Source organism: Vicugna pacos, chromosome 16 (genome assembly GCF_048564905.1).
Source record: "Vicugna pacos chromosome 16, VicPac4, whole genome shotgun sequence".
Lineage (NCBI taxonomy): Eukaryota > Metazoa > Chordata > Mammalia > Artiodactyla > Camelidae > Vicugna > Vicugna pacos.
In genome coordinates, this window is record NC_133002.1 from 60,114,945 (window position 1) to 60,142,820 (window position 27,876).

The window sequence follows — 27,876 nt, forward strand, 5'->3', positions numbered from 1 at the left end:
GTAAGGACGGGTGGATCCCTAAGGATACTGACCCCCACGGAGTCAGAAAAATAGCCAAACAGCTCACAACTGAGGAGATGGTGGCCATGGCATGGATGATCATCACTGTATCAGGTTGGTGGAACCACAGGGGAGACTCAGAATTTCAAGTTTTCTTTGACTTATGAAACCTATTCATTTCTTAAACATACGACAGAGGCCGAGTGAAGGGGAGGGAGAGCCCAAGGGAGGGCACACAGGAAGGGGAGGGCCTGACCTTCGCGTTGGCCTCCAGGTAGTTGTAGAGCACGCTGATGGAGATGGTGAGGTCCCCGTTGTTGAAGGGGTACGACCTGTTCCAGCCCTGGGCCCCGAACTTGCGCCTCTCGGCCACCACGGCATGGAAGTAGCACAGGGCGAAGAGAATGCACTTGAACTCGATCTCCTTGGTACACGTCTCCAGGGTGTCCTGCAGGAGGCACACGCTCCGGGTCAGGCAGGACCGGGGTCTCTCTTTGCCACCTGCTTCTGGGCTTGGGGGTGGAGCTGGGGGTGGGGTGGGGATCAGGGTTGGGGCATAAAGCCATGGACTCCTGTGGGCTGGTCTTTCAAGTCTCTCCCGGGCTGTAAAGGCTGGGCTAGAGTATGCCTCCTTGACCTTGCTTTCTGCAGAAATGCAGTTGTATTGCGTAAGTAGTACTTGTAAGTCAAGTTATAGGTACTGCTTCCTAGTAGGATGTTCCCCAGTACAGGACCATTGTGGGGGGGAGAGAACGGGAGAGGGACCCCAGAGGGCGAGAGATTGGGGTCCAGGAGAGGGACCCAGGTTGGGGAGGGATCTGAGAGAGAGAGAGCGGGAGAGGCAGAGGGAGGGGGGAGGCATAGGGGAAGGAGAGGGAAATGGATGGGAGAGGGATTCCCAAGAGGGGAAGGGATGGGATGGGGGGAGGGAGAGAGATCATCATAGTGAGAGGGAGCCAGAGAGGGACCCAGGAGGCAGAGGGATGGGAGAGGGAGAGAGATGGGAGAGGGATCCAAGGGGGAGGGACCTGTGAAGGGTAAGGAGAGGGATCAGGACCTGAGCGGGATCCTATAGGGATGGGGAGAGAAGTCAGCAGAGGGAAGGGGAAGGGAGGGAGAGGGATCCGAGAGGGAGCAGGAAGGGAGAGGCACCTGAGAGAGACCCGAGATGGAGTGGACGGAAGAGGGAGAGAAATCACGGAGTGAGAGGGATCCAGAGAGAGATCTGAGAGGGCGAGAGATGGGAGAGGGATCAGGACTTGAGGAGGGGAGGGGTGGGAGAGAGGGATCAAAGAGGGACCCCAGAGGAAGACGGGAAGGAGAGGGATCCAAGAGGGATGAGGAGAAGGGTGGGAGCAGGAACAGGATGGCCAGAGTGATCCAGAGAGGGGTCCGGAGAGGGGGGAGGGGGAGGGGATGGGGGCGAGAAATGGGCAGAGGGAGAGGGATGGGTAAAGGTATCAGAGCTGGACAGGGAGAGAATCAGAAGAGTGAGAGGGAGCTCGAGAGGGAGAGGGATGGAGGAGTGGGCAGATGGAGAGTGATCAGCAGAGGGGGTGGGATCTGGAGAGGAATCCGAAAGGGAGAAACCAGCCCCTGCCCAGGATGAGGACAGACAGCCTGCAGCGTTTGATTCTCTCTGGTCACATTGCTCCTCACCGGCCTCCCAGGCCTCTGTGGTCCTACACATGCTTCCTCCTGGCCCCCCTTATCTTCGGTGCCTCAGGTGACAAAGTCAGGGAGCCTCCAGCATCTCAGCAAGTCCCAGCCTCATCCCAGCCACCCCCAACTCACATTTGCCAGGCAGTGACTGGCTGGTCTCCCCGCCACGGCCTCCCAACAGCCAAGGCATCTCCCCGAAGTCTGAGGCCCAGCAGCCCCTCTGTGTCCTCCCGGCCCCAGGGGCCCCACCACTCCCAGGCTAAGAGGCTTTTGCGTTTTCTGTTTCTTGCCCCTCAGGCGTTGGCCGTCCCTGCCTGGGCACCCGCTTCCCAGCCAGGGCTGTGTGCCCACTTAGCACAGGCCCGCAACTCCTGCAAGGGGGGGAGCAGCTTCCTGCGCACATCACCGCTCTCCCTCAGGGACTAATACTTCAGCAAAATCCAGTAACAAGGGAAAACAGAGCACGTGCTTGGATTCACAGCAGCATCGAATGGCTACAGAATCTACCACAGGCCCCACCTCGCTCTGTACAGGCCCCGGCACCGACCTGGGCAGGCCGCTCCGGGACCTGCACGGGCCCCAGGTAGAGCTGCGTGCCTTGGGGCTTCATGCACGTCCCCTCGCGCTGATCCCGCCGAGGCCCCCCCAGTCGATGCTGTGCTCAGTTAATTCAAGGACGCCAGGGAAGACGACACAGAGGAAGTGACACACTGGGGACTGTGAGGTTTGGCTGGTGGCATGAGTCATGTGGGCAAAGACTCAAGCAGAGTGGACGGGCAGGCTGAGGCCCCTGCACCCCACGCTGGAGGACCAGTCACCCAGCGCTCCTGTAGGAGGCAGTGGGGGCCCACCTGCCGGGCCTGGAGCCAGAGCGCAGAGCCCTGCGAGGCTGGCGTCACCATCCCTGTCTGTCCCCGTCGCCCTCCAGCCCGTCCACCTGCACTCGGCCTTCCCATCGGTCTCACGGGGATGAGAGCAGGGGTCTGGGAGGCACTGTGGCCCCAGCCGGGCTGACGGTTGAGGAACCCCCTCGGGAGCTTGGCCACACCGAAGGCCTGGGCTGACGTGCAGGGCGTGAAATATAGAAGTAGGCATTTCTGTCTTACGAGGCTGTACGTGACAGAGGCTCCCACAGCCTTTAAATGACTGGCATCTTACACAGGTCTTCAGGAATCTGCCCGTTTTGCGGTGCGAGTGGTGTGCGTGCTGGGTTGGGGGGCTGTGGATGGGAGAGCGCTGGCCGGCGCGGGCAGCGCACGGGACGCAGGAGGCGGCCGCCCTACCTGGGTGAAGAGGTCCAGGGCCTTGTGCAGGTTGGCGTACATGCCTGTGGGTGGCTCATTGGTGATCTTGATGGCGTTTTCCAGGATGCCCTGGGGGATGATGTGGGCCTCTGGGCTCGGGGCTGGCTCGGCGCTGATGAGCACGCGGTAATCATGGTGGCTGCCGGTGCTGAACCGCTCCAGCCTCTTGTCCAGGGTGCTCAGCCACCGGGCCACCAGGTGGATGTTCTGCAGCCAAGACCGGGGCTTAGTGCCCGCACACCCCTCCCTGCCATGCCGTGTCCCCGGGCGGGGCTCTCCCTCATGGCACCCGCACTCCCCACCCCGCTGTCCACCCTCCCCCTGGTGCTGGGCATGTGGGGGAATTCCAGCGATGCCACCGAGGCCTCTGAGGTGCGTCTTGTGCTCAGTTATTTCAAGCCCTCCAGCCTCGTGGCAAGTCCTTCCCGCCCTCCCCCTGCATAAGGCTGAGATTATATGGTCCCCACCCCTCCTCTGAGAGGCCTGGGTGAAAAGAAGTAACTTGGAGAAAAGGGAGCCCTCATGCGCTGTTGGGGGGGCTGTCATCCGGCGCAGCCACTACGGAGAACGGTCTGGAGGTTCCTCAAAAAATTAAAAAGAGAACTCCCCTATGATCCAGCAGCCCCACTCCTGGGCATCTAGCCCAAGCAACTGAAAACACTGAGTGGAAAAGATATGTGCACCCCTGTGTTCGTTCACAGCAGCGCTATTTACAACAGCTGAGACGCCGCAGCAGCCCAAGTGTCCACCAACAGGTGACTGGGTAAAGAAGATGTGTTGTGTTTATACAAGGGAATACTACTCAGCCATGAAAAGAATGAAATCTTGCCAGTTGCAGCAACATGGATGGCCCTGGAGAGCATTATGCATGGTGAAGTAAGTCAGACGGAAAGACAAACACTGCATGATTTCACTTGCGTGTGGTATCTAAAAAGCCAGTGAACACACATGACAACAGAGAGAGTCACAGATAGAGAGAGAACAGACAGGCGGTTGCCCGAGGGTGGGGGGAGAGGAGAAGTAGGTGAGGGCGAACTTCCAGTTACAAAGTACGTGAGTCATGGGCGTGCGATGCACAGTGTGGGGAATATGACAGAATATCCTTGGTGACCGGCAGTAACTATACTTGTGGTGATCACTTTGTAAAAGAAAAGACCTGAACCTGAGGTCCCCACGTGGACCGAGGCCGGCCACACAGCAGGGTGTGCCGAGGCCAGGATGGGCAGCAGGACCGAGGAGGGGGGCAGCGGGGGGTGCTTGTGTCCACTCAGGGTTCTTTGTTTAAAAATAGTTCCTCTTTAGGGGTACAACCAGCATAAACCCCAGCGTCTTTCTCACGGTTGAAGGACCCACACTTGTGCCCGAGCAGTGGTGACGGCCCCCTGGCCCCGTACCTGCAGGATGACCCAGTGTCCCTTCTCCGCAGCCACGTCCAGGGCGTTCTCCGCCACCACCTCCTGCCCCTGTCCCAGGGACACGTTATGGAGCTTCCCATTGTCTATGGTAAATCCCAGCTTTTTCCCTGAAGGAAGGCAAGGCGGGAACAGCGTGAGGACAGCTGAACGGCAACGGCGGAGGCTCCGTGGTCCCGCAGCGGGGAATTCCACACCCTCCCCCACCCTGCTTTTTAAATTGTAAAGCACATGTGCCATCAAATGTACCCTTTTAAAAGCCATCTTAAAGGGTACAATTCAGTGATGTTGAATAATTCACAATGTTGTGCCACCATCTGCCTGGTTCCAGAACATTTCCATCACCCCAGAAGGAAACCGCGTCCCCATTAAACACGCACTCTTCATCCTGCTTCCCCAGCCCCTGGCAGCCACTCATCTGCCTTCTGTCCCTCCTCGTATCCGTTTCAGATACAAGGAGTCTCATAATACGTGGCCCTGTGTGTCTGGCTTCTTCCCTGTGGCACGAGGTCCGGCCTTGCTGGAGTGCGTGCCAGAGCGTCATTCCTTTTCAGGGCAGATGACGTCCACTGTATGGACTTACCTGTGATCGTCTGCTGTGGTCGCCCGCGGACATTTGGGTTGTATCCACCTTCTGGCTCTTGTGAATGAACATCCCCGTGAACAGGTGTTTGTTTGGACACCTGCTCTCAGCCCCTCTGGGAACATACCCATGAGCGGAACTGCTGGGCTGTATGGTGATCCCACATGTCACTTGAGGAGCAACCCCCAAACTGCCTTCCGCCACGGCCCCATCTCCCACGCCCATCAGCAGCGCACCAGGGCCCCGTCTCTCCACAGCCTCCCGACCACTGTCATGTTCATGGCGGCCCTGCTAGTGGGTGTGACGTGGCGTCTTGCCGTGGTCTTGATGCACGTGTCCCCAGGACCTGTGACGTGGACACCTGCTGCCCACACTTACCCAGGGCTTCCACGTCCTTCAGGGGGTCCACCCCCGGGGAGAGGATGAAGAAGATCGGAGTGGACGGGCTGCTCTCCTCGTAGGACTTGGAGAACTCGATGCTCCGGCCCTCCACGAACTTGCTGCCCATCTTCTCCTCCACGAAGTTCCTGAGGGACGTGTGCCAGGTCAGACCCGAGCGGGAGGGCCTCTTTCCCCGGCAGACTTCCTTAGGCAGGGAAAGGTCTGGGGCTGGAAATCAAGTCTTTACAGGGGCCTCCTTTTGGCAGGGGAAGGGAGCACGGGCGGGATTTGGTGGCGCTTGCTGTGAGCACCCTCTGCTCGCATCCACCTGCGCCCGGACAGGTGAGAGGCTCAGCCAGCTGGCACTGCTCTGCTTTCAAAGGTGCACGAGGTCAACAGGGAGGGAACCCAAGCCACCCAGGGTTATCCAGGGCACCCTAAAGCCCTCGGCGCCCCCAAGAGAGGCATCGGTTTCTAGCTACCTCCTGCTTCCCGCACACTTCATCTCGGCTGTCCCGACCCTGGCAGCAGAGAGGAGCAGAACCTGTGTGGGCCTCTGCGTCCTGGCGCTCTCACTCCTCAACGAGGGGTGGGGGGAGGAAGGACGTTGGCATCAGAGCCGCTTGGGTGCGCTCCGAGGACCACGAAACACAGATCATCAGGAAGATCACAGGAGGCAAGAACAGTGCTTCTATTCACACAAGCACCTCTCTGTTCCAAACCCCGCTTTGTCTTGCCCCCAAGGAGGCTGGGGTGAATCAAGGCCCCTCTTACGGGAAAAGTAGTGTTGTTCGGGTGACCTTGGGACCTCAGCTCTCTGCCCCTCTCCCTTGACCGCAGGCGGCTGAGCTCTGTCTTCTGGATGAATCACAGGCGCTAATATCACGTCCGGCAAGGTCTTTGAAAGGACGGCAGAGGGCGGCCTCCCTGGGGAGGGAACGTGTCCATCCTCAAGGAGCCGGCAGTCTGGATGCTCCGAGGGTCATGGGAGACCTGGGGGGGGACCTGTTCACGGAGAGGCCTCCGTGTGACTCAGTGTGGCATCTGCGGGCGGGTGCCATGAGGAGCGCGCCTTCCTGCTCCCTCGTCCCCCAGGCTGGCCTTCGCCGGCTTCTGTGCAGTTTCCCAAACCAGCTCCTGCTGAAGGTCTCCCAGGGTGCTGATTCCGGCCTTGGGAAGTGGCCTGGAATGTGGATGCTGGAGTCTCTGCTGGGAAACACTTCTGGAATGTACCAAGTCCTGCCCTGGGCAGGCACGTCACAAGTTCACCGTTGCTCATGACACGGCCAGGCCACATGGCCATTCTCTGCGGATGAACTGACGACACAGAGTAGCGAGCCTGGTCCCCACTGGGCTCCACCACTCCCAGTGCCACGTCCTGGGCACAGGAGAGCTGGAGCCGTGAACCTCTGGGAGCCCGACCGCCACAGTGGCAGGTGCTCCAGCCCGGGCTGGTGTCCTGGGGAGCCTGTGGCCAGTGCCCGCCCCGCTGTGGGGGCTGCTCTCCCTGCGCCTGTGGACCTGGAGGAGGGGGGAGGGCATCCGCCTCAAGTGGACCCGGTGGACCGCTCTTGACGACCGTGAGCTGTTACTGCTGTGCGCTGTCAGCTTGAATTTCCTTGCTGGGAGGGGAACCTGCTTTCCTCAACTCTGCGGAGCCGTCGCGGAGCGTGACGGGGGTTCGCCTGGTGTTTGGTGGTCACCACCCACGTGATACTGATGCGCTTTCTTCCGTGGTGACTTGGGTGACTTAAAAGAGCTTTGGGGTAGGTGGGTCTGGACACCGTGACTCCCCTGCGGGCAGTGTCCTGCCACAATGGTCTTCACCTTGGCCTTCCCCAAGCTTTGTCCAACCTCCTTTGGGCACTGAGTCCAGGACGCCATCCTGCTTTCTGCCCAGACCAGCACGATGTTTTTTTTTCTTCTCCACCCGCACCCAGAACCCCTCCCGGTCTCTTTCCTCTTTGGTCCCAAGAAAACAAAGCAAAACAGAAACAAAAGTCTGTGAACTGCCAGTGGGGCTGAGTCAGGCCTCTGCTTTGTCAGAGGGGAATTCTGTCGGGGACGGGGGCGTCTTTTGGGAAGTCTGGTGGCTTTTGGGGCACTAGGACAAATGGAAAACCAAGACACACCCTTGAGAAGGGGGCTTGCCTCCCCTGCCTGCGAAGGCTCCGTCCTCTGCGTGGGAGGGAGGCCGGGAGGGGCCGCAGTCTCCGCCCAGAGGAGGGTGGATAGGGTGTCACAGAGGTGTCACCCCCGGGGCTGCACAGACGTCATGAGACGGTGCCACTCCTGGAGTCCTGCTATGAAGTGACAGGCCCGATGGGGGAGGGAAAGGAGCCGGGAGCTGAAACACAGTGACTGCCTTCCCAGCAGTGGAGGCTTTTCAGGTCCAGAGAGGCTGTTCACAGAATTAGAGTGGCTCTTCTCACAAACCGGCCGTAAAAATAAAAGATTTACTTTAAATCCGGCTGCTGAGTCCATGAAAGTCCTCGGACGCGGCTCACTCGGCCACGGCTTCCTCCCCACAACACCCTAAAAGGCCGCCGCGTGGCTGTGGGTGGGCATCATTGATGCCCAGGGGTTTTTAAATCTTGGAGGCTGACGTGGGGACTCTTGTCTTCTTGTCACTTACCCCGGGGTGCCCTCCTCACCCAAGGTCACGGGAGGCAGAGGGACCTGTTGGATGAGACCCCCAAGCTCAGGAAACTCCCAGGAGAAATTGTTGGGTTGGTGGGATCCCGTCCACCATGTGGCAAAGGCTTCCGCTCCCCTGGCCCTGACCGCTCCGTGAAAGGGCGGGAGGTGGCGGCGGGCAGGGCACTGTGTGCAGGCAGCGCGGGGCGGGCGGGTGGGGACACTCACTTGATGGCGTAGGTCATGCGGTCTGGCCGCATGCACCGCACCATGCAGAGCTTCTGCAGGGCCGTTTTGTTCTTCCACTCCTTGGGGAAGATCTCCTTTTCTGGGGCTTCCGACTCCACGAGCTTCTTCCACCGCTTGGCGGACCCCTCGATGTCGCTGTCCAGGTTCTTGAACTCGTCCATCTCCGCGAGGGCCTGGGGGCGGACGACCCTTTCAGCTCTCCCCCGGTCCCAGTGGGCGCCCTCCCCTGGGCTCCGGGAAAAGAATGACCGCCAGGCCTGTCGCTAAAACCATGAGCTGCTGGTGTCATCCGCCAGCAAACCAGAGAAAGCGGCTGGGCCCTGGGAGGGAGAGTCTGGTCCGGGGACGTGACCCTGGAACAGGGACCCTGCTCATCCCAGGGGACTACCCTCCTCTGGTCTTTCTGAACTGAAACAGTGAGGTCCTGGGGCCCTGAGGAGTAACCTTGACACTGGGCACTTTCCTGGAAGAGGGGAGGGGCGGCCTCTGGACACACCCTGGGGCCCAGCCTGCCACCTGCAGGGAGCACGCGAGGACTTGACGGTGCACGTTGCTTGGGCCCAGGAGGACAGCAGTCCCCGCGAGCCAGCGGGCAGCCCGTCCTCCCCTGGGGCCACATCGAGCCTCTGAGTGTTGCGGTCGGGAGCCCCATGAACGAGCCCAGGGTGAGCAGGAAAGGCCCGCAGCACGGGGAGCACGCGGCGTTCAAGTCTGAGCACAACCTTGATGCCGCCCCAGGCCTGATTCTGCAGGAAGTCCACCGGCGACACGACCCCAGCCTTGAACGGGAACCGCAAGAGGAAATCCAGCTCCACCGGGTTCAGCTCTTTCTTCATGGACAAGACCTGAGGGGCGTGGGCACACTGAGATGTTGTCCCACAGCAGTGCTGGGCGGGGGACAGCCCCTGGCAGGAGCGCCCCAGCCCCGGGCACAGGTCGGGCAGAGAGGGGCTCACAGCCCCGCCTGCAGCGGAAGCACTGGCCTGCCCCTTGGGGTCGGGGCGGAACCTGTCAGCACCTTTCTTTGCTTTTAATTGTGGTAAAACACACATAATGTAAAAGTGTGCCATCTTCATCCTATTAAGAGTCTAAAATCCAGAGCACACCGTTCTACAAGCATCACCACTGTCTGGAGCCAGAACTGCTTTTAATCACCGCAAAGGGAAGCCCTGGACCCTGCAGCAGTCTCGCCCTCGTCTTCCTGCCCCAGCCTTGGGCCCTCTGTCTCTAAAGATTTGCCCATTTCGGATACTTCCCGGAAAGGGATTCGCACAATCCAAGGCCTTTTGCATCTGGCTGCTTTCGCTGAGCGTGTTTTCCAAGGCTCATCCGTGTTGCAGCACGTGTCAGGGCTTCACTCCCCTATGCACGGACAACGCGCCGCTGTGTGGAGGGACCGCACCTTGCTTACCCACCACCTGTCGCTGCCCACGTGGGCTGTTTCTACCTTTTGGCTCTTGTGAATAATGCCTCCGTGAGGGTTTCTCTGCGTGTGTTTGTTTGAATACGTGCTTCCAATCGCTCTCTTTTGGCTGTATACATTTGTAACAGAGAAGAACCTGACTCCACATTAGATCTGTCCCTTTGGCTCTAACCCTGTGCTCTGTCTCCTGGGCCGGCTCTGTACCTTTTGTACAAGAAGGTTGCCTATGGTCTCAAATATACAGGAGAGCCCAGTCTCTGGTCTGACCTTTAAAGGTGTAACGCTTTTCCTTAAAAAGCTGCAGAATAGGGAATCACATTCGTCTTATTGGAGGTTTACAGGAACGCTGTGATTACACCTACATGGATAACTGCAAGAACAAAGGATTCCAGCACCAAGAAGTTTGCAACAACCAGCCACACCTCCCTCCCCTTTTAGTGTAAAAGCAGCCTGAATTCTGTCTCAGGGAAGATAGTTCTTTGGGACACTAGTCTGCCATCTTCTCGGTCTGCTGGCTTTCAGAATAAAGTTGCTGTTCCTTACCCTAGCACCTCATCTCTTGATTTATTGGCCTTTTGTGTGGTGAGCAAATTATTTAAGTCCGTCAGCATGAATAGGAGGGATGTGTACTCAGTGGTACCTGTACTTCCTTAAGACCATTGTTCCAAACCCACAGCAGACTAAGCACTAGGGTGGGACCGTTGACTCAGCACCACTTCAACGTAACAGAATGACGTTTTCTCGTAAATTCTCTGTAACTGAACCACCTCCCCCACCCACCCACACGGCTCCCACTGCAATACCTTCCCTGACATCAACTCAGGAGCCTAGGTGTGTGATGAAGCCACAAACTTCATCAATCACCCAGGAATTTTGTTAAAGTGCAGGTTTGGATCCATAGGGGTCTGGACCGTGGCCTGGGACTCTGCATTTCCAAAAAGCACCCCCCACCTGCTCCCCGCCTTTCCCCCCAGCCCCTACTCTGGAGGGCTCTGGCTGCCGGCCCAAGGACCCCACTTTGGGCGCTGAGGCCAGACATCACCTGAAACGCCACCTGTGCCAGGAAGATGAGCTTGTCTCGCTCGAAGAGCCCGCGGGCCGTGTACATGTAGGCGGAGTAGGTGATCTCGTCCATCAGGTTGATGACGCGCTTCCGGACCTCATCTGCGGGGGCGGTCTTCTGGATGGCTTTCTCGAACACCACATTGAAGGCCTGGGGGGTGGGGGCGGTCACCGAGCTCAGGGGGCCGCGGGGCTGCCCCACGCCGCCCACGGCGGGCTCCCGGCCCGGGCGCGGCCGCACCTTGAGCGAGAACTGGTAGATGGGGTTGATCTTGTTGAGGTCGCTCAGGATGAAGTACAGTAGGGACGCCCTCTCTGCCGCTGGCCGGTAGCTCTCTCTCGCCTCGTTGATTTTAACCTCTGTGATTTTGGCCTCTTGTACCTCAAAGCAGACAAGAGAGACCCAGCCGGAAATCAGGTGGAAGACCTGAACAGACATCTCCCCAGAGGAGACACACAGACGCCCAACAGGCACACGGGAAGGTGCCTGACGTCGCTAAGCATCAGAGAGATGCAAATCAGAAACACAGCGAGGTACCACCTCCCCCCAGCCAGAACGGCCGTCACCACAGAGGCCTCAGACGGTAAGTGCCGGAGAGGCAAGGAGCCCTCCCGCACCGCTGGTGGGAGTGTGATTTGGTGCAGCCACCGTGGGGAACAGTATGGAGGCTTCTTACAGAGTGAAAACGGAGCCACCATATGGCCCAGCAATCCCACTCCTGGGCATGTGTCTGGAAAAGACGGAAACTCTAATTCAAAAAGACACATGCACCTCGGTGTTCACAGCAGCACTATGTACAACAGCCAAGACATGGAAGCCACTTAAATGTCTGTCGACAGATAATTAGATAAAGAAGATGTGGTATATGTGCACACAATGGAATATTATTCAGCCATAAAAATTAATGCCAGTCGCATTATTTGGATGGACCTAGAGATTATCCATGTAAGTGAAGTCAGTCAGACAAAGACAAGTATGATATCGCTTATATGTATAATCTAGAAATACTACAAGTGAATCTATATGTAAAACAGAAACAGACTCAGATGTAGAAAGCAAACTTGTGGTTACAAAGGGGGAAGTGAGGAGGGGGAGGGATAAATCAGGAGCCTGGGGTTAACAGACACTACTGTATATAAAATGGATAAACAAGGACCCACTGTACAGCACAGGGAACTATATTCAATATTCTGTAATGACCTGTAATGGAAAATAGTCTGGAAAAAAAATAACTGGATCACTTTGCTCTACCCCTGAAACTAACACAACATTGTAAATCAACTATACTTCAGTTTAAAAATTAACTGATTTTAAGAAAAGGAGCGTGAGTGAGACCAACAGCAGGTGGGCAGTGCCGGTCAGCAGAGGGGCCCCCCTCGCCCCCATCCACAGCCCTTGGCTCTGTCAGAGGCCGTCCTGGGGGACTCCCAGCAAACACCTGGGGTGCCCGCCGGGCATCTGTGCCCCTTGTCCCCACCCTAGGCTGCCAGGGGCCCTCACGTGGCTGTGGCTTCTCCTCTGAGTGACCGTCAGCCCAGCTGCCATCCCCCCGACCCCAGTGTGCTCCGGCCAGGGTGCGAGGGTGTGGGCCCCCCAAGACCATGTCTTACCTTCTCCTCGATCTCGCTGGCTGTGTGTTTGGTGGTTTCCAGATTCTCTACTAGGGCAGTGTCCCCCAGGAAGCTCCCCGACGCGGCCGACAGCCGGGCCAGCAGGGAGTCTTCCAGCGCCTTCAGGACAATCTTAAATTCATTTTGTGACTTGGTGAGGTTTGCCTGCAGGAGGGGCAGAGACCCCGGCAGGGAAATCAGCCACAGCCTGGCCTCCCTTGTTGGGGGGCCCCTCTACAGCTGCGACAGGGCCCCAGGACTCGGACCGGGAGGAACACAGCAAGCCGGGACGAACAGGTCAGGAGTGGGGCCCCCAGAACGGCCTGGGACCCCTGTGAGCCCACGTGAGTGGCTCGGGCCACCAAGGAGGCGAGCGGGGGCACTCGGGCATTAGGGCCACCCGCGGCCCTGCTGTGACTGTTCTTTCAGTGAAGCTGTCACTTGATTTCGAATGAGATTCGGGAGGTGGTTGGGGAGGAGCAGGGACCCATTCTGTCACACAGAACACATTCAGGGTGACACGTCGAGCCAGCCTCAGAGAGAAACTGCCAGACATCTCGATGTCTCATCACAGTGACCCTGCCCCCTCTCGTCTCTGAGCCGCCCGCCCTGCTCCTTGTGTGACAGTGTACCTTCAGCTGCTCCAGATCCGGGCGCTCTTTGGCCACTACGGCGGCCAAGAGCTGGTCCTCGAGCCCGTCCCTGGTGACCAGGAAGTTGATCAGGGTGCACTGGGCCTGCATCTCGGGCTTGTAGTGGGGGTTGAAGTACTTGGTGTGCAGGATCAGGCGGAACTTGGGGTGGTACTCCACCTCCTTGTCACCGATCTTAATGAACCTGGGGGGGTCACCGGAGGAAGGGGTTAGGAGGTTCCCCGGTGACCGAGGGGCAGCAGCACACGCAGACCCCCCTTTCCCACCAGCCCCCAGGCCAGGCTGCCGCCCGGAGCCCTCTGGTCACTGGGAGTCTGACTGACTCTCCTGGTCCCTGTCCTCCTCTCTGGCTCACGACTGGCCTTTCTATAAGATGCACCTGCTTTTTCTCAGGCTGGTTTGTTCGGGTTTTATAGGAGTGTTTACCCCACTCTGGCTGCACGTCTCACCCGGGGGGGGGGGCCTCTGCAGAAACGCTCTAGCCTGGGCTCCACCCCAAAGCCATTAACATCACAAAGACCCAACACACCTATTCAGAACATCCCCGGGGCTCCTGCTGGCCGAGTTCACTTTTGGGGGGCCTTTAACATCACCCCCTGGGTATCAGCACTCATTCTGGGCCGTTCTCAGAGTCTTGGATATCAGCATATTTATCTGCCTCCTCCGTTTTGGGCTTCTGCGTGCACCTGTGTTTACCCGTGGCTCAGATCAACTCTGACCTTTACATCTGTTAAGCTGACCTGATGTTTCTAATATCGGAGTAATACAAGCTCAATGTATCAACCGATGACTGGATGAATAAAATGTGGCAGCTGCACACGATGAAATATTATTCAGCCACAAAAAAGCACATAGTACAGATGCTTGCTCCAACTCAGAGGAACCTCGAACACAGCACAGAGACGCCAGCCAAGAACAGACACCTATTGTAGGATCCCACTGATGCGAACCGCCCAGAACATGCAGATCCCTACGGACAGCAGACTGGTGGCTTCCAGGGGCTGGGGGCGGGTACACGGGGAGTGAGTGCTTAAAAAGTAAGGGGCTCCCTCTGGGGTGATGAGAGTGTTTTGGAACGAGGTAGGCGTGATGGCTGCACAACACTGTGAATGTCCAAAATGCCACTGAACTGGTCACTTTAAAACGGTTAACTTTATGTCATAGGACCCTCACCTGAATAGAAAGGAACAGTCATACAGCTCAAGGCTGGCAAAATGCACAGAAGCAGAAACACAGAACACGACCGTTAAGGAGCGCCCTCTGCAGGTAGCTGCTCATAAAATGTTGGTGTGGAGCTTCCTGACGGGGATGCGGCCCCCGAGCTTCCAGTCTCTCCCCCGGGAGCTGGGGTTCCTCCACACCCGGCGGCCTTTTGCTGAAGCCCCGAGGCCTCCGAGGAAACCAACTCCCTGCTGCTCCCTCTCTCGGTCCAGAGGCCAGACCCCGCCCCTGAGGACGCTGATGGGGTGAAACCCCAGAGGCAGACCCCGCGACTCACTTTCCCTTTTTGATCGTGTTCCTGCCCAGCAGAGGGTCCAGCACGGGGTCCACAGTCTCGCCAATGTTCTCAATGAGCAAGGTGCCCCCTTCTGAGACGGCCTGCTCGATGATGTCCAGGTAGCTGTGGGCACAGCACGGGGGCCACGATGCCATGGGGCCCGGTGACCCCAGGAGGCCGCCTCAGAGTGACCGGGACAGGTGACCTGGGGGCCAACGGCTCACTCCCCTCCCCAACATGTCCTTCCCCAGGGGAGCTCCGGGCTTCTACAGAAATCAGCCCTGGGCTGGCAGGAGTTGAGGTGAAGACAGAGCCGCGTGTGACTGTGGAGCCAGACAGTCCACGTCTGCGTCCCCTCCCATCGCCTGGCTGCATTGTGGCCACTGTTTCTCGAGAGGAGGGGAGGTAGATGGTGGCCTGCAGCGCCCCCGGCCGGCAGGACCAACCCAGCAGAGCCCAGGTCAGCGGGTAACCGGGGAGGGAAGAGCCTCGAGGTTAACTCTTTACCGTGGCGCTTTTCCTGGGGCCAAGTATCAAGAGAAGCCACCCGTGGGCCAGAGTTTGTTCCCAAAGACCCGTCCACCCATTTAACAAGGGTGAAAGGCCCAGGGCGCGTGTCCCGCCCCCGGCCGCCCAGCCGCGCACCTCTTCTGCCCCAGGCGGATGGCCTTCAGCTCGCTGCCGTATTTGTTCTTGATCCACTTGATCCCCTGCAGCTGGGCGTCCACGACGAGGGGCCAGCGCTCCGTGTTGCACAGGATGGTGGCGTTCTCCGTGGACATGCGGTCGCTGGGGAGCCCCTGGTTGTTCCAGGTGGCCACGTCCGCATCGTCGGTCAGCAGGCTCAAGGGGTCCAGACCCTCCGTGGTCGGGATGGGGACCTGCCGAGGGGGCGACGCGGCCTGACTCATTGCTCAACGGAAAACGGCTCTCCAGGTAACCCTGCTATTAGATGGTGGCTGCTGGGCCACCTGAAGGTGGTGGGGGGCAGGGGGCGAAGACGGCGTCGCCCTGATGGAGCAGCCGGGAACCCAGCCAGAGAGGATGTCGGCATGGGCCACACTGGGCCACTGACTACACCCCGAATGGCTGGCTGGAGCCTCCGTCGCAGGAGTGAAGGTGAGATCTGGCTGTGACCGCCCTGCTAGGGGCCTCCCCGGATCTCCTGAGCAATGAACGTGACTGGACCCCTTACCTTCAGTTGATTTATGTAAGGGATCCAAAAGCGCTCCATCAGCTCATTTCGGTACTTCTTGGTGAAGTAGCCCACGTAGGACACGAAGGCGGAAATCAGCAGTACGTCCCCGCACAGGGTGACCCCCTGGCCCTTGTAGTTCTCCACCGATTCGGCCCAGCGGACGTTTTCCGAAGCCAGTCCTCCTACCAGCCTGGGAAGGGGCGGCGGGAGGGCTCAGGGCGGGAAGGAAGCCCGAGCCCGGGCGGAAGCGAGGACAGACCGCAAGGCCAGGAGAGGTGCGTCTCCATTTTAACCCCTGCGGACGTTCCGGTTTCAAATCCTTACCTCGCTCAGCTGTTCAGGAACAAATGTGCTTTGAGGGGAGCTTGGAGGAATGAATGCTTCAGGGAAGCAAAACTAACACTTTCTGGCTGCAGTTAGGAACATGGGACTTCCCTTCCCCAAGGCGCTGATGTCACTTGGACACTGGTGCTAGCTGACCACGTCACCCGCGGGCCGAGGATGCTGCCTGAACGTCACTGAGCACACGCTTTGGGCCGGAGGAAGCCGGGTGGTGGCCACCTGGCCCTGCACAGAGTGCAGACCCCGGGAGTCTGAGAGCGTTGACACATTTATGAAAGTGTGGGTGCCTGACGAGGCCCCCTGAGGTCTGTCTCCAGCCTCAGCCAAGCAGCCCTTCCTCCCATGGACCAAAAAACCATTCTGTCCGGACAGAGGGGAGTCCACATCCCGCTGGAGGCCAGTCATGCAGCCTGGGGACCTCCCAGGGTCCCCCACATCACACTGACAACAGCCACTCAGCGGTCGCCAACCCATGGGAGACGAGAAAACACAACCAGAAGCCACACCCTGGAGCTGGCGCCACCCCCCACCCTGCTCCAGGCTCCCAGCCTCGCTTTTGAAAGTAGGAAGAGAAAGCCCTGAAGCCGTGCTGCCCACTGGGCGGCCGCAAGCCACACGCGGCTGCCTGGGCTGAGACGGGCCGTAGGCATGAACACACGGCACTTCGGGGCTCGGAGCCAGAAAGGGCGCGTGAACCCTCTCAGTGATCGTTTTCACATTGATTGATGTGCGTCAGGATGATCTGATTTGGGTTAAGTCAAATACAGCATCAACACTGATTCCGTTTCCCTGTGCGGTTTCAAGGTGCCTACTGGAAACCTGTACCCATATAAACCATAAAACAGAAGCGTGCTGAGGTGACCCTGGAGACGCTGTGCACGTGGCTGAGAGTGGGCCCTAGTGGGACCCCACCCGAAGTGAGCCTCAGTGGACACCGGGTCCCAGGAAGCCCTGGGGAAGGTCGTGTTTCCTGAAGATCACCAAGCAGGTCCCATGTGGAGGGTTACCCGCTCCCAGATGGGGAGGCGCCAGTGAACAATTAGTGGGTTTATTCTCATGACTTTGTGCTGAAAAAGTAGGGGCTGTGGCATTGATGCCTCCACCTCGGGCTTATCACCTGTGCCCCCTACAAGAGCCATTCTGTGGGCTCGTCCCTTTCAAGGGGTCTGGGGACAGGAGGGGGCCTGCGGGACTGGGGGCAGGGGGAGCAAGGCACCTGTTAGCCAACGAGATCACCCTATTGGTGGAGTCTGCCTCCTGCTGACACTTGATTTTCTCCGCGGTTGCTTTTTCAAACGCTGACGTCAGGTTGCTAAGGTTGGCATTGAGTTCCTGGAGGAATAAGATGGAAAGGCCCTGAAATGAGGGATCCTCATGGGGCCGGAGGGCGCGGAGCACAGGACGCGGGCCGCCTCCTGGGGTGATCGGGGCCCAATGTCAGCCCGCAGGCTCTCTCTCACCCCTGAATGACTCATGGCAGAGACCGAGCCAACCTTTTTAAAGGGAGACATGGACTGGCCTGCGCACAGGGGCTCCGGGGCTCACGGGGGCAGGCTGGGCGCACACTCACCGCGATCTTATTTTTGACGCGGGAGAGCTTCTCCTGTGCTTCCGCCAGCTCGGCGTTGGCCTCCTCCAGCGCCTGCCTCTTGGGGGCCACGTCGCAGTAGACCTCGTAGAAGCGCACGATGTTGATGCACCAGGAGCACAGGCCCGCGGCGGCCGTGGACTTGGAGCGGACGAACTCGGGGTCGAAGGTGGGGTTGCCCTGGTAGGGCCTGGAGGGGGACAGTGGGCGCCGGCCCCCGTCACCCCGGTCCCTTCCCAGCTCTGTGACCGTCAGCGGCTCTGGCCCAGATTATGAGCCAGAGCAGGGGGAGCGCGTTTAACTTTCTTTTGCATCTTAACAATTACATTAAGAAGAAAAGAATGAAAGAATTCTGGCCTTTGAAGTAGAATTTGGGGTGTGCACGGGAACAGGAAGTTGTGATTTGCAGTCCCATATTCTAGATGATGGAAGAAAACCAGCATTTCTATAAGCCTCTGTGTCCCAGGTGCTTCATGTAGCTGGTCATGTTTTCATTCTGCAAGGACTCCATGCAGAGGCAAGAAACGGGGGTTTGGGGGGTGGGGGTCAGCGACTTGCCTAGAGTAATGCTGACAGGAAGTGGTGGTACCGGGGTCTCTTCACCAAGTTCTCCCGTGGGGGGCCGAGTGTTAGGCGCTATTCTGAGTGCCTCCCCAGTGTTAGCTCCTGGAGCCCACCCCAACCTGGGCCAGTGTCACTACCCCATCTTACCTGGGGGCAACAGGCCCAGAGAGGCTGAGTGTCTCCCCCAAGGTGACACCGCTTGGATGGAGCAGTGCGGGGATTCACACGGCCCCAGGCGGCCCCAGAAGACCCTGTCCTGCCCACCACTGGCCACTTCTGCCTCCCCCTGGGCTCAGTGCCCAGTTTCCCAGGATCACCCGTGAGGCTAAGGATGAGGCTTTAAAAGAGGTGACGTTGCAGGCATTACCTTACAAGAGTGACGAGGAAAAATGCCCAGAGATGCAGTTAAGACGCTCTAGGAACAAGTGTTTTTAAAATGATGACAACATCATTAAGTGTAACAGGCTGAGCTGTCTGCAGCAGGAATTCCGAATGGGTGACTCATAACCCTAACTGAGGCGTGGTTTGCATTTAGGTGGGGAATACAGCCTATCATTTCCTCCCTCTGGCTTATTTTACACTTTTGTTTAGGCTAATCATTAAAACAGGTTCGCATCTCTTAAACATGCTCCAGGGTGAGTGGGTAGGTGGTGGGCCAGAGTCTGCTGGGTGACCAGGAGACGACGTCTATCGCGGCACCATGTCTGATGGCAGAGGTGGAGACACGCCCAAATCCCCAACATCGCAGGAATGGTTAAGTGAGTTACGACCGTTAAAAATCAAGCTGGTCAAGATGGCTTCACTGGGGAATTCTACCAAACATACGAAGAAGAGCTCATACTGGTCCTTCTCCAACTCCTCCAAAAGACTGAAAAGGAGGGAGTACTCCCAAACTCATTCTATGAAGCCATCGTTGCCCTGATACCAAAACTAGATAAAGATGTTACCAAGAAAGAAAATTATAGGCCAGTAACACTGATCAATGTAGATGCAGAATCCTCAACTAAATATTAGCAAGCAGAATCCAACAGTATATAAAAAAGATCATACACCACGATCAAGTTGGATTCATCCCAGGGACACAAGGATGGTTCAACGTACGCAGCGCAATACACCACGTCAACCAAAGAGAGGACAAAAACCACATGATCATCTCAATAGATGCAGAAAAAGCATTTGATAAAATTCAACATCCATTTATGATAACAACTCTTACCAAAGTGGATACAGAGGGGACATATCTCAGGGTAATAAAAATTAATTGTGACAAACCCACAGCCAGCATAACACTCACGGGTGAAAAGCTGAGAGCCTTCCCTCTAAAATCTGGGGCAAGACAAGGATGCCCGTTCTCACTACTTCTATTCAACACAGTCTTGGAAGTCCTGGCCACAGCAATCAGACGAGAAAAGGAAATGAAAGGGATCCGAATTGGAAGAGGAGGTAAAACTGTCACTATATGTGGATGACATGGTACCATATATGGAAAACCCTAAGAGCGCCACACAAACACCACTAGAGCTGAAGAAAGAATTCGGCAAGGTAGCAGCATGCAAGCTTCACATACAAAAGTCAGCTGCATTTCTTTACGCTAACAATGAGTTAGAAGGGAAAGAGAGTAAAGAAACAATCCCTTTTAAAATCTCATCCAGAACAATAAAACACTTAGGAATAAATCTGACCAAGGAGGTGAAAGATTTATATACATTTATATACATGTTTATATAAATAAACAAATAGGACCTAATTACATCTATAAGCTTTTGCACAGCAAAGGAAGCCAAAAGCAAAACAAAACCACCACCTACGGAATGGGAGAAAATATTTGCAAATGATGTGACTGACAAAGGCTTAATTTCCAGAATATATAAACAGCTCATAGAACTTGATAACAAAAAACCAAAAAACCCAATCCAAAAGTGGGCAGAAGACCTAAACAAGCAATTCTCCAGTGAAGACATACAAACGGCCAATAGGCACGTGAAAAAAATGCTCAGCATCAGTGGAGTGTGTTGGAATTCATGGGGCTGTACACCCTCCTCAAGCCCCACCTTGCGACAGGCTGGGACCTGGGACCTGGGACCCTTTGCTAAAGTGCCTGCATCTAGACAAACATCTCTCTGAGCAACAAAATAAAAATAACTACATTCAGGCACAGCTGGGGCAAATTATGAACAAGATACGAAAAGACCAAAAACCCAACTGCCACTTTGGAGATGCCAGGAGCAAAGGCAGGGCCCTGCCCATGATCCCTGCACACGGCACCACCCAGGGGGCGGGCAGACCACCGAAGCCACCCCTCCGGCCCAGCCCACGGATCCGCCCCCACCCCATCTAAGTGACCATCTCGTGCCCCTTGAGTGAGGGTGGGGAGACAGCGGGTGATGGAGCTCCCTGTGGCCTTAGCCCACACTTCACCTCGACGCCTGGGCAGCTCAGGTGCAGGCAGGTCTTTGGGGTCCCACCTGGCTCTGTGCCGCCCAGACCCCTCCCCACCCCCTGCAAGCACAGGCTCCACTTGGGACCACGCGGGGCGGGGCCGGGGGCAGGCAGGAGAACACCCAGGAGGCGCAGGGACTGAGCTGGCCCCCTGGGGCGGCCGTGCCCTGACTCACTTAAACGCTTTCAGGCAGGCCTCAGGGATGTGCTCCTTGTCAAACTTCTTCAAGGAGTCCAGGAAGGTGTCCACCTTGCCCATCATGATTTTCGCAGCCTTCCAGCTCTTGTCCTTGGGGATCTTGCCCCCGGGAGCAGTCAGAATCATGACGGCGGCTGTGACGTTGACCACGGCATCCGGGGGGGACCCGAAGGACTTCAGCTCTGTCAGATTGTTCTGCCAAGACAGACGGACGGACCCGAATGGGGATGTAGCCCCGAGCAGAACCAAGAGGCCCCCAGTGGCAGCCCCTGACCCCTCGGCGTCTCCTCTCTGCTCGGGCTGGGGTCCCCCGTATCTTCCTCCTTCCCTCACCTTATTCAGAGTGTCCAGGGCCTCCTGCGCAGCCAGCAGAGCCGGCTCTGCCTTGGCCAGGTCCGTCTCACAGGCCTTTTGTTTCTCAGTGACATTCTGGAAGGAAGCCAGACAGGAAGATGGATGCAGGGGTTCGTTCAGGCGGCGTGTGTGGTGGGGGGGCACAGGCGGCATGGGGAGGGGAGGGGCGGGGGCACTGGGTCGCCCCTGGAGCCTGCCTCTCTCCTCCGAGCCTCCTCTGCCCCTCACTCAGGTCAGAATGAGCCAGGCATCCGCCGACTTGTGATTCAGGAATGAGAACTGTTCCTTCTGTGGGCTCCACTTCCAGGACTGGAGGGACCCTCGGGCCGCCCCACTCTGAGGCACCAAGGCTTTCTCCTGGCGCCACCGTGTAATCCCTCTAAAACGGACCATTTCAGTGGTACAGCTCACCCTCCCCTTCATTCATGCGTGTGCATTCATTCATTCATGCATGCATTCATTCACTCTTTGGGTCAGAAGAGGCCCTCTGAGCTTTCAGATGCCAAGCAGAGAGACCAGGAGGAGCTTGGTATCCATCAGGCAGGAGCAGCCTCTGTGATGGGAGAGACGAAGCAGCCAGCCGGGGCCGGGGGCGCGCCGGGCGTGGGGAGGAAAGAAAGAAGAGGGTCTCTCTGTGAACAGCCTCCTGGAGAACCCCAATCCGCACCCTGCTTTAGGGACACGTGGGCCACAGCTAAGGGAACGGGCCCAGAAGGCACTGACCCGGCCGGCTGTGCTGGGCGCAGCACCTGAGCCTGCGTCCCTGGAGCCCGCCTGGGGGCTCATTTCTGGATCGGGGGTGGAGAGGGGTGGGCGCCCTGACATTACAAGCTGCATGTGAGTACTGGACGGCAGGTCCCAGAGTTCAGGGTGCAGGTGTGGGTCCTGGCTCGGACTCTGATGTTGTCCCTTGCTAATTGTGAGACCTTGGGCACATAACCGACCACCCTGGACCCCAGTGGTCTGATCTGCCTAATGGGGCTGTGGTTGTGCAGGTTACAGTGAGGGACGGAGCGGGGCTCCTGGCCGCCCGGCCTGGCCCAGGAGCTCTCCCCACTTGTGCTCCTCCAGTGGGCCATGGAAGGAGGCCACACAAAGAAACAAACGTGCTGCCGGGCCATCCTCCATCTCAAGGGATAGCAGACAATTACGGGGACACTTAGACACTCACGCACATGCAAAAGTCACACAAGGAGGGACGATGAGAAATCAACCCAATGACGTGGACCTTCAGCTAGAAGCCCACTGGGCCGGTGGTATCGGAACCTGTGGGGGCTCCCAGTGCACAAGTCTGAGGACCGGGGCTCTGACACCGTCTGCTCAACCTCCTTGTGCTCCCAGACCCCCGGCATTTTGCTAAGATGCAGACCTGACTCGGCAGAGCTGGGCTGGGGCCTGGGGGCCTCACTTCCCAGAGCGAGCCTCCAGGACGGGCGTTTCTCTGAAGGGCAGCCCTCTGCTGAGCTGGGAGCCTGTGCTTGGGAGAGAGGCCCTCCCTCCGGGTTCCCGCTGGTTTGGGCCAATTCCCAGCTTTGCTGGGGCCCCGTAGGAGATCCCGGCCACCCTGGGAAGGCCTGGCCGAGCAGAGCCGCTTGCCGCCTCCCTCCTGAAGCTGTGTCTGTCTGCCTACCTTGTTGATGACCTCCACCTTGACCTCTTCCTCGTCAGCAATGGCTTTCTCTTTGCTGACCTTCTCGGTTTCCACGCCCACCACGTGGATCAACTTGTCCGCATTCTCGTTTTTCTGCTTGAGCTCAGCCTCCTGAACCGCCAGCTTGGCTTTTAAGTCATCCACCTGGAGGAGGAGGTGAGAGAGCAGGAGGCCCACCTGGAGGAGGTGAGACAGCCTGGCGGCCTGGGGCCTGGAGGCCGCACACTGCCCTCCACTCTGCCAGGTCACGGGCCACAGCGGCCGGCTGCTTACACGCCCTGTGACTCAATTCTAAGTGCTTTTCCAACTTCTCCAAGGTGAGTATTTATTGAGCACCGACTGTGTACACAGGGTTGCAAGCATAAGACCACTTCCAGGAAGGTTTGTAGAGCTCAGTGGTAGAGCATGTGCTTAGCACGCACGAGGTCCTGTGTTCAATCCCCAGTCCCTCTGTTAGGAAGGAAAAGAAGACCCATTCCTGTTGCTCAGGGAGATGACAATCAAGGTGGCTGGATAAAAAAAAAAGTCAGTAGAGCCAGCGTGCTGAGGAGTTCTGGGGAGGCCAGTGGGGCCCCAGGAGGGAGCTTGGAGCCGGGGACGGGAAGTCCCCCGGGGAGCACGTGCGAGGCCCCGGGCAGCTGGGGGGCGGGGGCAGCAGGCTAGTGCTGGGGAGTCCTCCCCTCTCTGGATGACTTCTGCCACGAGCAGGCCCTGCAGCTGCTGTGACCCCCTCTGCTGGGCATACGCACTGTGTCCCAGGGCCACTTCTGAAAGGTCCTTTTGAGGGGAAAAAAAACACCTGCTGGGCCGGGCTCCTCCCTTGTTCCTGTCTGGGGAGGGAGCAGGCACCTTCTGGGCTCCTGCAAGCTCTGTCTTCCTTGGACACCATCCCACCACCACGTTCCCCTCCCCGCCCCCGCGGAGGTGGCCCTGACCCGTGCACCACTGCCCGTGGCACAGCTCCGGTTCAGACCCAGGGCCCCCACCAGGGCTGGTGGGACTCGGGCTCAGGCCTCCCCAGGGGCAGAAGGGCTGGGCTGCCCCCCACCTGTGCCTCTGTGGCTGTGGGTTAGGGGGCTGCCCACGGAGGACATTTAAAGCCAGTGGAAAACTTAAAAATCAATACAGCCTGAAACAAAGCATGGCAGACGCCCATCTGGGCACCACAGTGTGAATGGCATTTCGGGATGGACCGGACCTCGTGGGCCACACTGGACCGGACGAGCAAATGCCACAGGGGGCCCATGAGAAGCACCCGGTGCAACGTCAGCGTCACGAAAGCGTGCAGGGTCCACCGTCCATGGTACAACCCCTGCACTCGCCCTGCTGTGAGGGGGGGGGCCCCCCGAGGCAGGGATCGCTTCGCATCACACATGTGGGGGAAGGTTCCAGAACCACGTCTCGAGGCCCTGGCTCCCCTACCTGGGAGGCCGTGCTCTGCAGCTTCATCAGGCCGTTCTCCAGCCTCTCGATTTTGGCCACCAGCTCCATCCTCTTCTTGGCCAGCAGGCTCTGGTACAGTTTGATCTGCTCCAGGAAGGTTTTGGGTGTGGTGTAGTTGTAGCGCCTCTCGGTGGCCAGGTACACCTTGGACATCTCATTGACGGTCGTGTGCACGTGGGACATGAAGAGGCTGATGGAGGCCTTGACTTCCGGCTGCAAAGACACGACAGGGCCGTTCATCCCCCGGGAGTCTTGTGGGGAGCAGCCCGAGGGGAGAGGAGGCGGCTGCTGAGCAGAGTGGACCAGCAAGGTGGGCGCCCTCACTTCCTGGGGACCCAGGTGAGAGGCACCTTCTCTCTCAGCCTTGGCCGTCAGCCGTCAAATGATGCCCGAGACAGCAGGGCCTGTCGTGGCGCTGGTGACACTGCACCCCCGAGGGGCCCGCGTCCAGCAGGGTGGTTACTGTTCTCTCTCTCACGCACCCGCATATTCAGTATGTCTGAACAACCCGGGTAATTCTGCAAGCACTTATTGGACACTCCCCACTCCGGGGTTTAGTAACTCACTTCCCAGCCTCCTCTGTCCTCCGTCCGCACCAGGCTCACCACCCCCACGGCCTGGGCCCGCCCACCTGCCCGAAGACAGGCACTGGGAGCTCTGCCTGGGAATCATCCACGCAACATTAACTTTAATGCAGGTGGATCTGAAAAGGAGTTCGTCCGACACACGCTCCGTGGGCATCTCTCGCGACCCCTGCTGGCGCACGCTGGGGACGCATTCCGCCACCGCAGGAGGCATCTCCACGTTTCACGCGGGGCCTGGAGGACACACCGTGTCGGCGGCACCCTGGGGGCGTCTCCCCTGCCAGTGAACTAACGGTGGCAGGCAGGGGAATCTACCCGTCTTAAAAAACTGGGGAAGAGGTTAATTTCAGGCTTATTTCATCCTTCTTAATAACTGCATATGTGTTCAAAATAAGTAAGACGTGACAGCCAAGTGGGATTTATTTTAGGCCTGCACGTCACGCGCATCGGCCGGGTCAGAGGTCATGGCCTAAGCCAGTTAGTTTCTCATCTAGAGGTCAATTTCTAGGCCGGCAATGGGCTCAAATGGTGAGTATGGGCACCATCTTTCAATCAAAGGAAAATAGGGGGAGGGCATAGCTCAGTGGTAGAGCACATGCTTAGCACGCAGGAGGTCCTGGGTTCAATCCCCAACCCCTCCATTAAAAAAATAAATAAACCTAATTACCACCCCCCCCAAAAAAGGAAAACATGCAACATTGTAAACTGACTACACTTCAATGAAAAAAAAAAAAAAGAAAGAAAAAGAAAAAGAGTGTAAAAGAAAAGGAGCAGAAAAGAGAAGGTTTACATGGCCCGGTCACATTTGTCACGCCCCGAGACGCAGGTCAGAGGTGAGGGCGCTCTGTGGGCCTGGCCCCTGGGGCAGAGCCGTGTCAGAGCCCAAGGCAAGGGGGGGTCACCCCCTGAACCAGCCCTGTGGGGTCGCGGCCACAGGGGGCCCGGAACCCCCAGCTGAGCTAAATGACTGGTGCCGTAACTCGGTCCCAAGAAACCAACAAACAGCAGCCTGTCTTTGTTAACAATTTTGGTATTTCTGATGGTTCAGCATTCATTTTGGTTTGCTGCATCAAAACATCACCAATCTGGATTAAGTCGCTGGTGCCCCCTTAAATCTTGCGCCCAAAGTGAGTGTCTCACCTGCTGACTCCTCCTGAGTTCCGACTCTGTGCCTGGGGACTCACCTGAATCCCCTCCGTGTCCTCCAAGAAGCGAGCGCTGACGGACACCAGGGCGTCCTCCGGCCACTCGTGGAACCAGTCGATGGCTGTGCAGTTGACCACAGCAGGGAATTTTCTTGCTCGGACACGCAGGACGGAGCCCACGGGGGAGAAACATAGAATCACCTGGAGGCGGGACACAGAAATGCTACCGTCAGGGACGGCACTGCAGGAGCCGGGTTGTGTGCTTTTGCAGAAAGCCTGTTTAAGAGTAAAAGCTCTCACGTGAAAAGTTGTTCAGTATCACTAATTATCAGAGAAAAGCGAATCAAAACTACAATGAGGTATCACTTCACACCAGTCAGAATGGCCATCATTCAAAAGTGCACAAATGACAAATGCTGGAGAGGCTGTGGAGACAAGGGGACCCTCCTCCACTGCTGGTGGGAATGTAAATTGGTGCAGCCACTATGGAGGACGGTATGGAGAGTCCTTAAAAAACTGAAAATAAACTTACCCTAGGATCCAACAATCCCACTACTGGGCATATATCCAGAGGGAACTCTAATTCAAAACGATACATGCAGGGGGACAGGGTGCAGCCCAGTGGTAGAGCATATGCCTAGCATGCATGAGGTCTTGGGCTCAATCCCCAGTGCTGCCATTTAAAAAATTAAATAAATAAAAATTTTTAAACGATACATGTACCTCAATGTTCACAGCAGCACTATTTACAATAGCCATGTCTAAATGTCTATTGACAGATGACTGAACAAAGATGTGGTGTATTTGTGTATATATAAACACACACACACACACACACACACACACAATGAGATACTACTCAGCCATAGAAAAGAATGAAATAATGCCATCTGCACTATTTGGATGGAGCTATAGATAATTATACTAAGTGAAGTAAGCCAGAAAGAGAAAGAAAAATACCATATGATATCACTCATACGTGGAATCTTAAAAAAAAAAAAAGACCAAATGAACTTATATACAAAACAGAAACAGACTCACATAGAAAACAAACTTACAGTTACCAGGGGGTTCAAGAGGTGGGAAGGGATAAATTGGGGGTTTGGGATTTGCAGATACTAACTACTACATATAAGATAGACAAACAGCAAGTTTATACTGTATAGAACAGTATTATGCAATATCTTGTCATAACTTATAAGAAAAAGAATATGAAAATGAATATATGTATATGGGTGACTGAAATGTTACACTGTACACCAGAAACCGACACATTATAAACTGACTATACTTCAATAAAAAGATAAACCAAGTCCTGCTGTACAGCACAAGGAACTATATTCAATATCTCGTAATAACCTATAATGGAAAAGCATATAAAAAAAGAACATACATCTGTATAACTGAAACACCACGCTGTACACGAGAAACTAACACAACACTGTAAGGGGGAGGGTATAGCTCAGTGGTAGAGTATGTGCTTAGAATGCAGAAGGTCCTGGGTTCAATCCTCAGTACCTCCATTAAAAAATGATAATAATAAATAAGTAAAAGAATCTAACTACCCCCCCAAAACAAACCAAAAATGATAATAAAACAATACTGTAAATCAACTATACTTCAATTTAAAAAAAAAAAAGTAAAAGCTCTCGGCATGGTTTCCATCTCCAAGCGTGCGGAGAGAACATTGCCCGTTCTGGGCTGGAACTGTGGCCGTGGCACTGCTATGTGACGGTGTAGGGGTGAGCCCCAAGCCCTCGTGGGGTGGTCCCCGCAAAGGGGGAAGGAGGGCTGGGTGCAGGACGGAGTGGGGAGAGGGCACCCACGCTGGGCAGGCGAGGCCCCGGAACAGGGAGGGCTGGTCCCCGGCGGGAAGGGAGGGACGCTAGCCTGC

The 27,876-nt window shown here is 56.9% G+C and overlaps 1 protein-coding gene and 1 non-coding gene across 14 annotated transcripts in view; one reads left to right on the forward strand and one right to left on the reverse strand.

Annotated features, from left to right (window-relative positions):
* The window catches only part of DNAH17 (dynein axonemal heavy chain 17), a 113,318-nt gene that overhangs the window by 6,543 nt on the left and 78,899 nt on the right, over window positions 1-27,876 (reverse strand). For 12 of the 13 annotated variants that reach the window (XM_072939714.1, XM_072939715.1, XM_072939713.1 and 9 more), the window contains 20 exons: window positions 26,022-26,183; window positions 24,233-24,466; window positions 22,790-22,954; window positions 21,139-21,234; window positions 20,783-21,000; window positions 17,586-17,793; window positions 17,232-17,347; window positions 15,671-15,863; window positions 15,121-15,356; window positions 14,476-14,598; window positions 12,957-13,161; window positions 12,325-12,489; window positions 10,955-11,095; window positions 10,694-10,864; window positions 8,951-9,073; window positions 8,208-8,401; window positions 5,340-5,488; window positions 4,361-4,488; window positions 2,946-3,173; window positions 257-448 (listed from right to left, as the gene is read on the reverse strand). In XM_072939714.1, coding sequence (XP_072795815.1) covers window positions 257-448; window positions 2,946-3,173; window positions 4,361-4,488; window positions 5,340-5,488; window positions 8,208-8,401; window positions 8,951-9,073; window positions 10,694-10,864; window positions 10,955-11,095; window positions 12,325-12,489; window positions 12,957-13,161; window positions 14,476-14,598; window positions 15,121-15,356; window positions 15,671-15,863; window positions 17,232-17,347; window positions 17,586-17,793; window positions 20,783-21,000; window positions 21,139-21,234; window positions 22,790-22,954; window positions 24,233-24,466; window positions 26,022-26,183 — 3,447 coding nt within the window. The remainder of the gene's footprint in view (window positions 1-256; window positions 449-2,945; window positions 3,174-4,360; window positions 4,489-5,339; window positions 5,489-8,207; window positions 8,402-8,950; window positions 9,074-10,693; window positions 10,865-10,954; window positions 11,096-12,324; window positions 12,490-12,956; window positions 13,162-14,475; window positions 14,599-15,120; window positions 15,357-15,670; window positions 15,864-17,231; window positions 17,348-17,585; window positions 17,794-20,782; window positions 21,001-21,138; window positions 21,235-22,789; window positions 22,955-24,232; window positions 24,467-26,021; window positions 26,184-27,876) is intronic. The other variant, XM_072939716.1, reaches the window with a different exon arrangement.
* Window positions 27,433-27,505, forward strand: TRNAS-AGA (transfer RNA serine (anticodon AGA)). Its single transcript has one exon. It is a non-coding gene; the product is annotated as a tRNA-Ser (tRNA).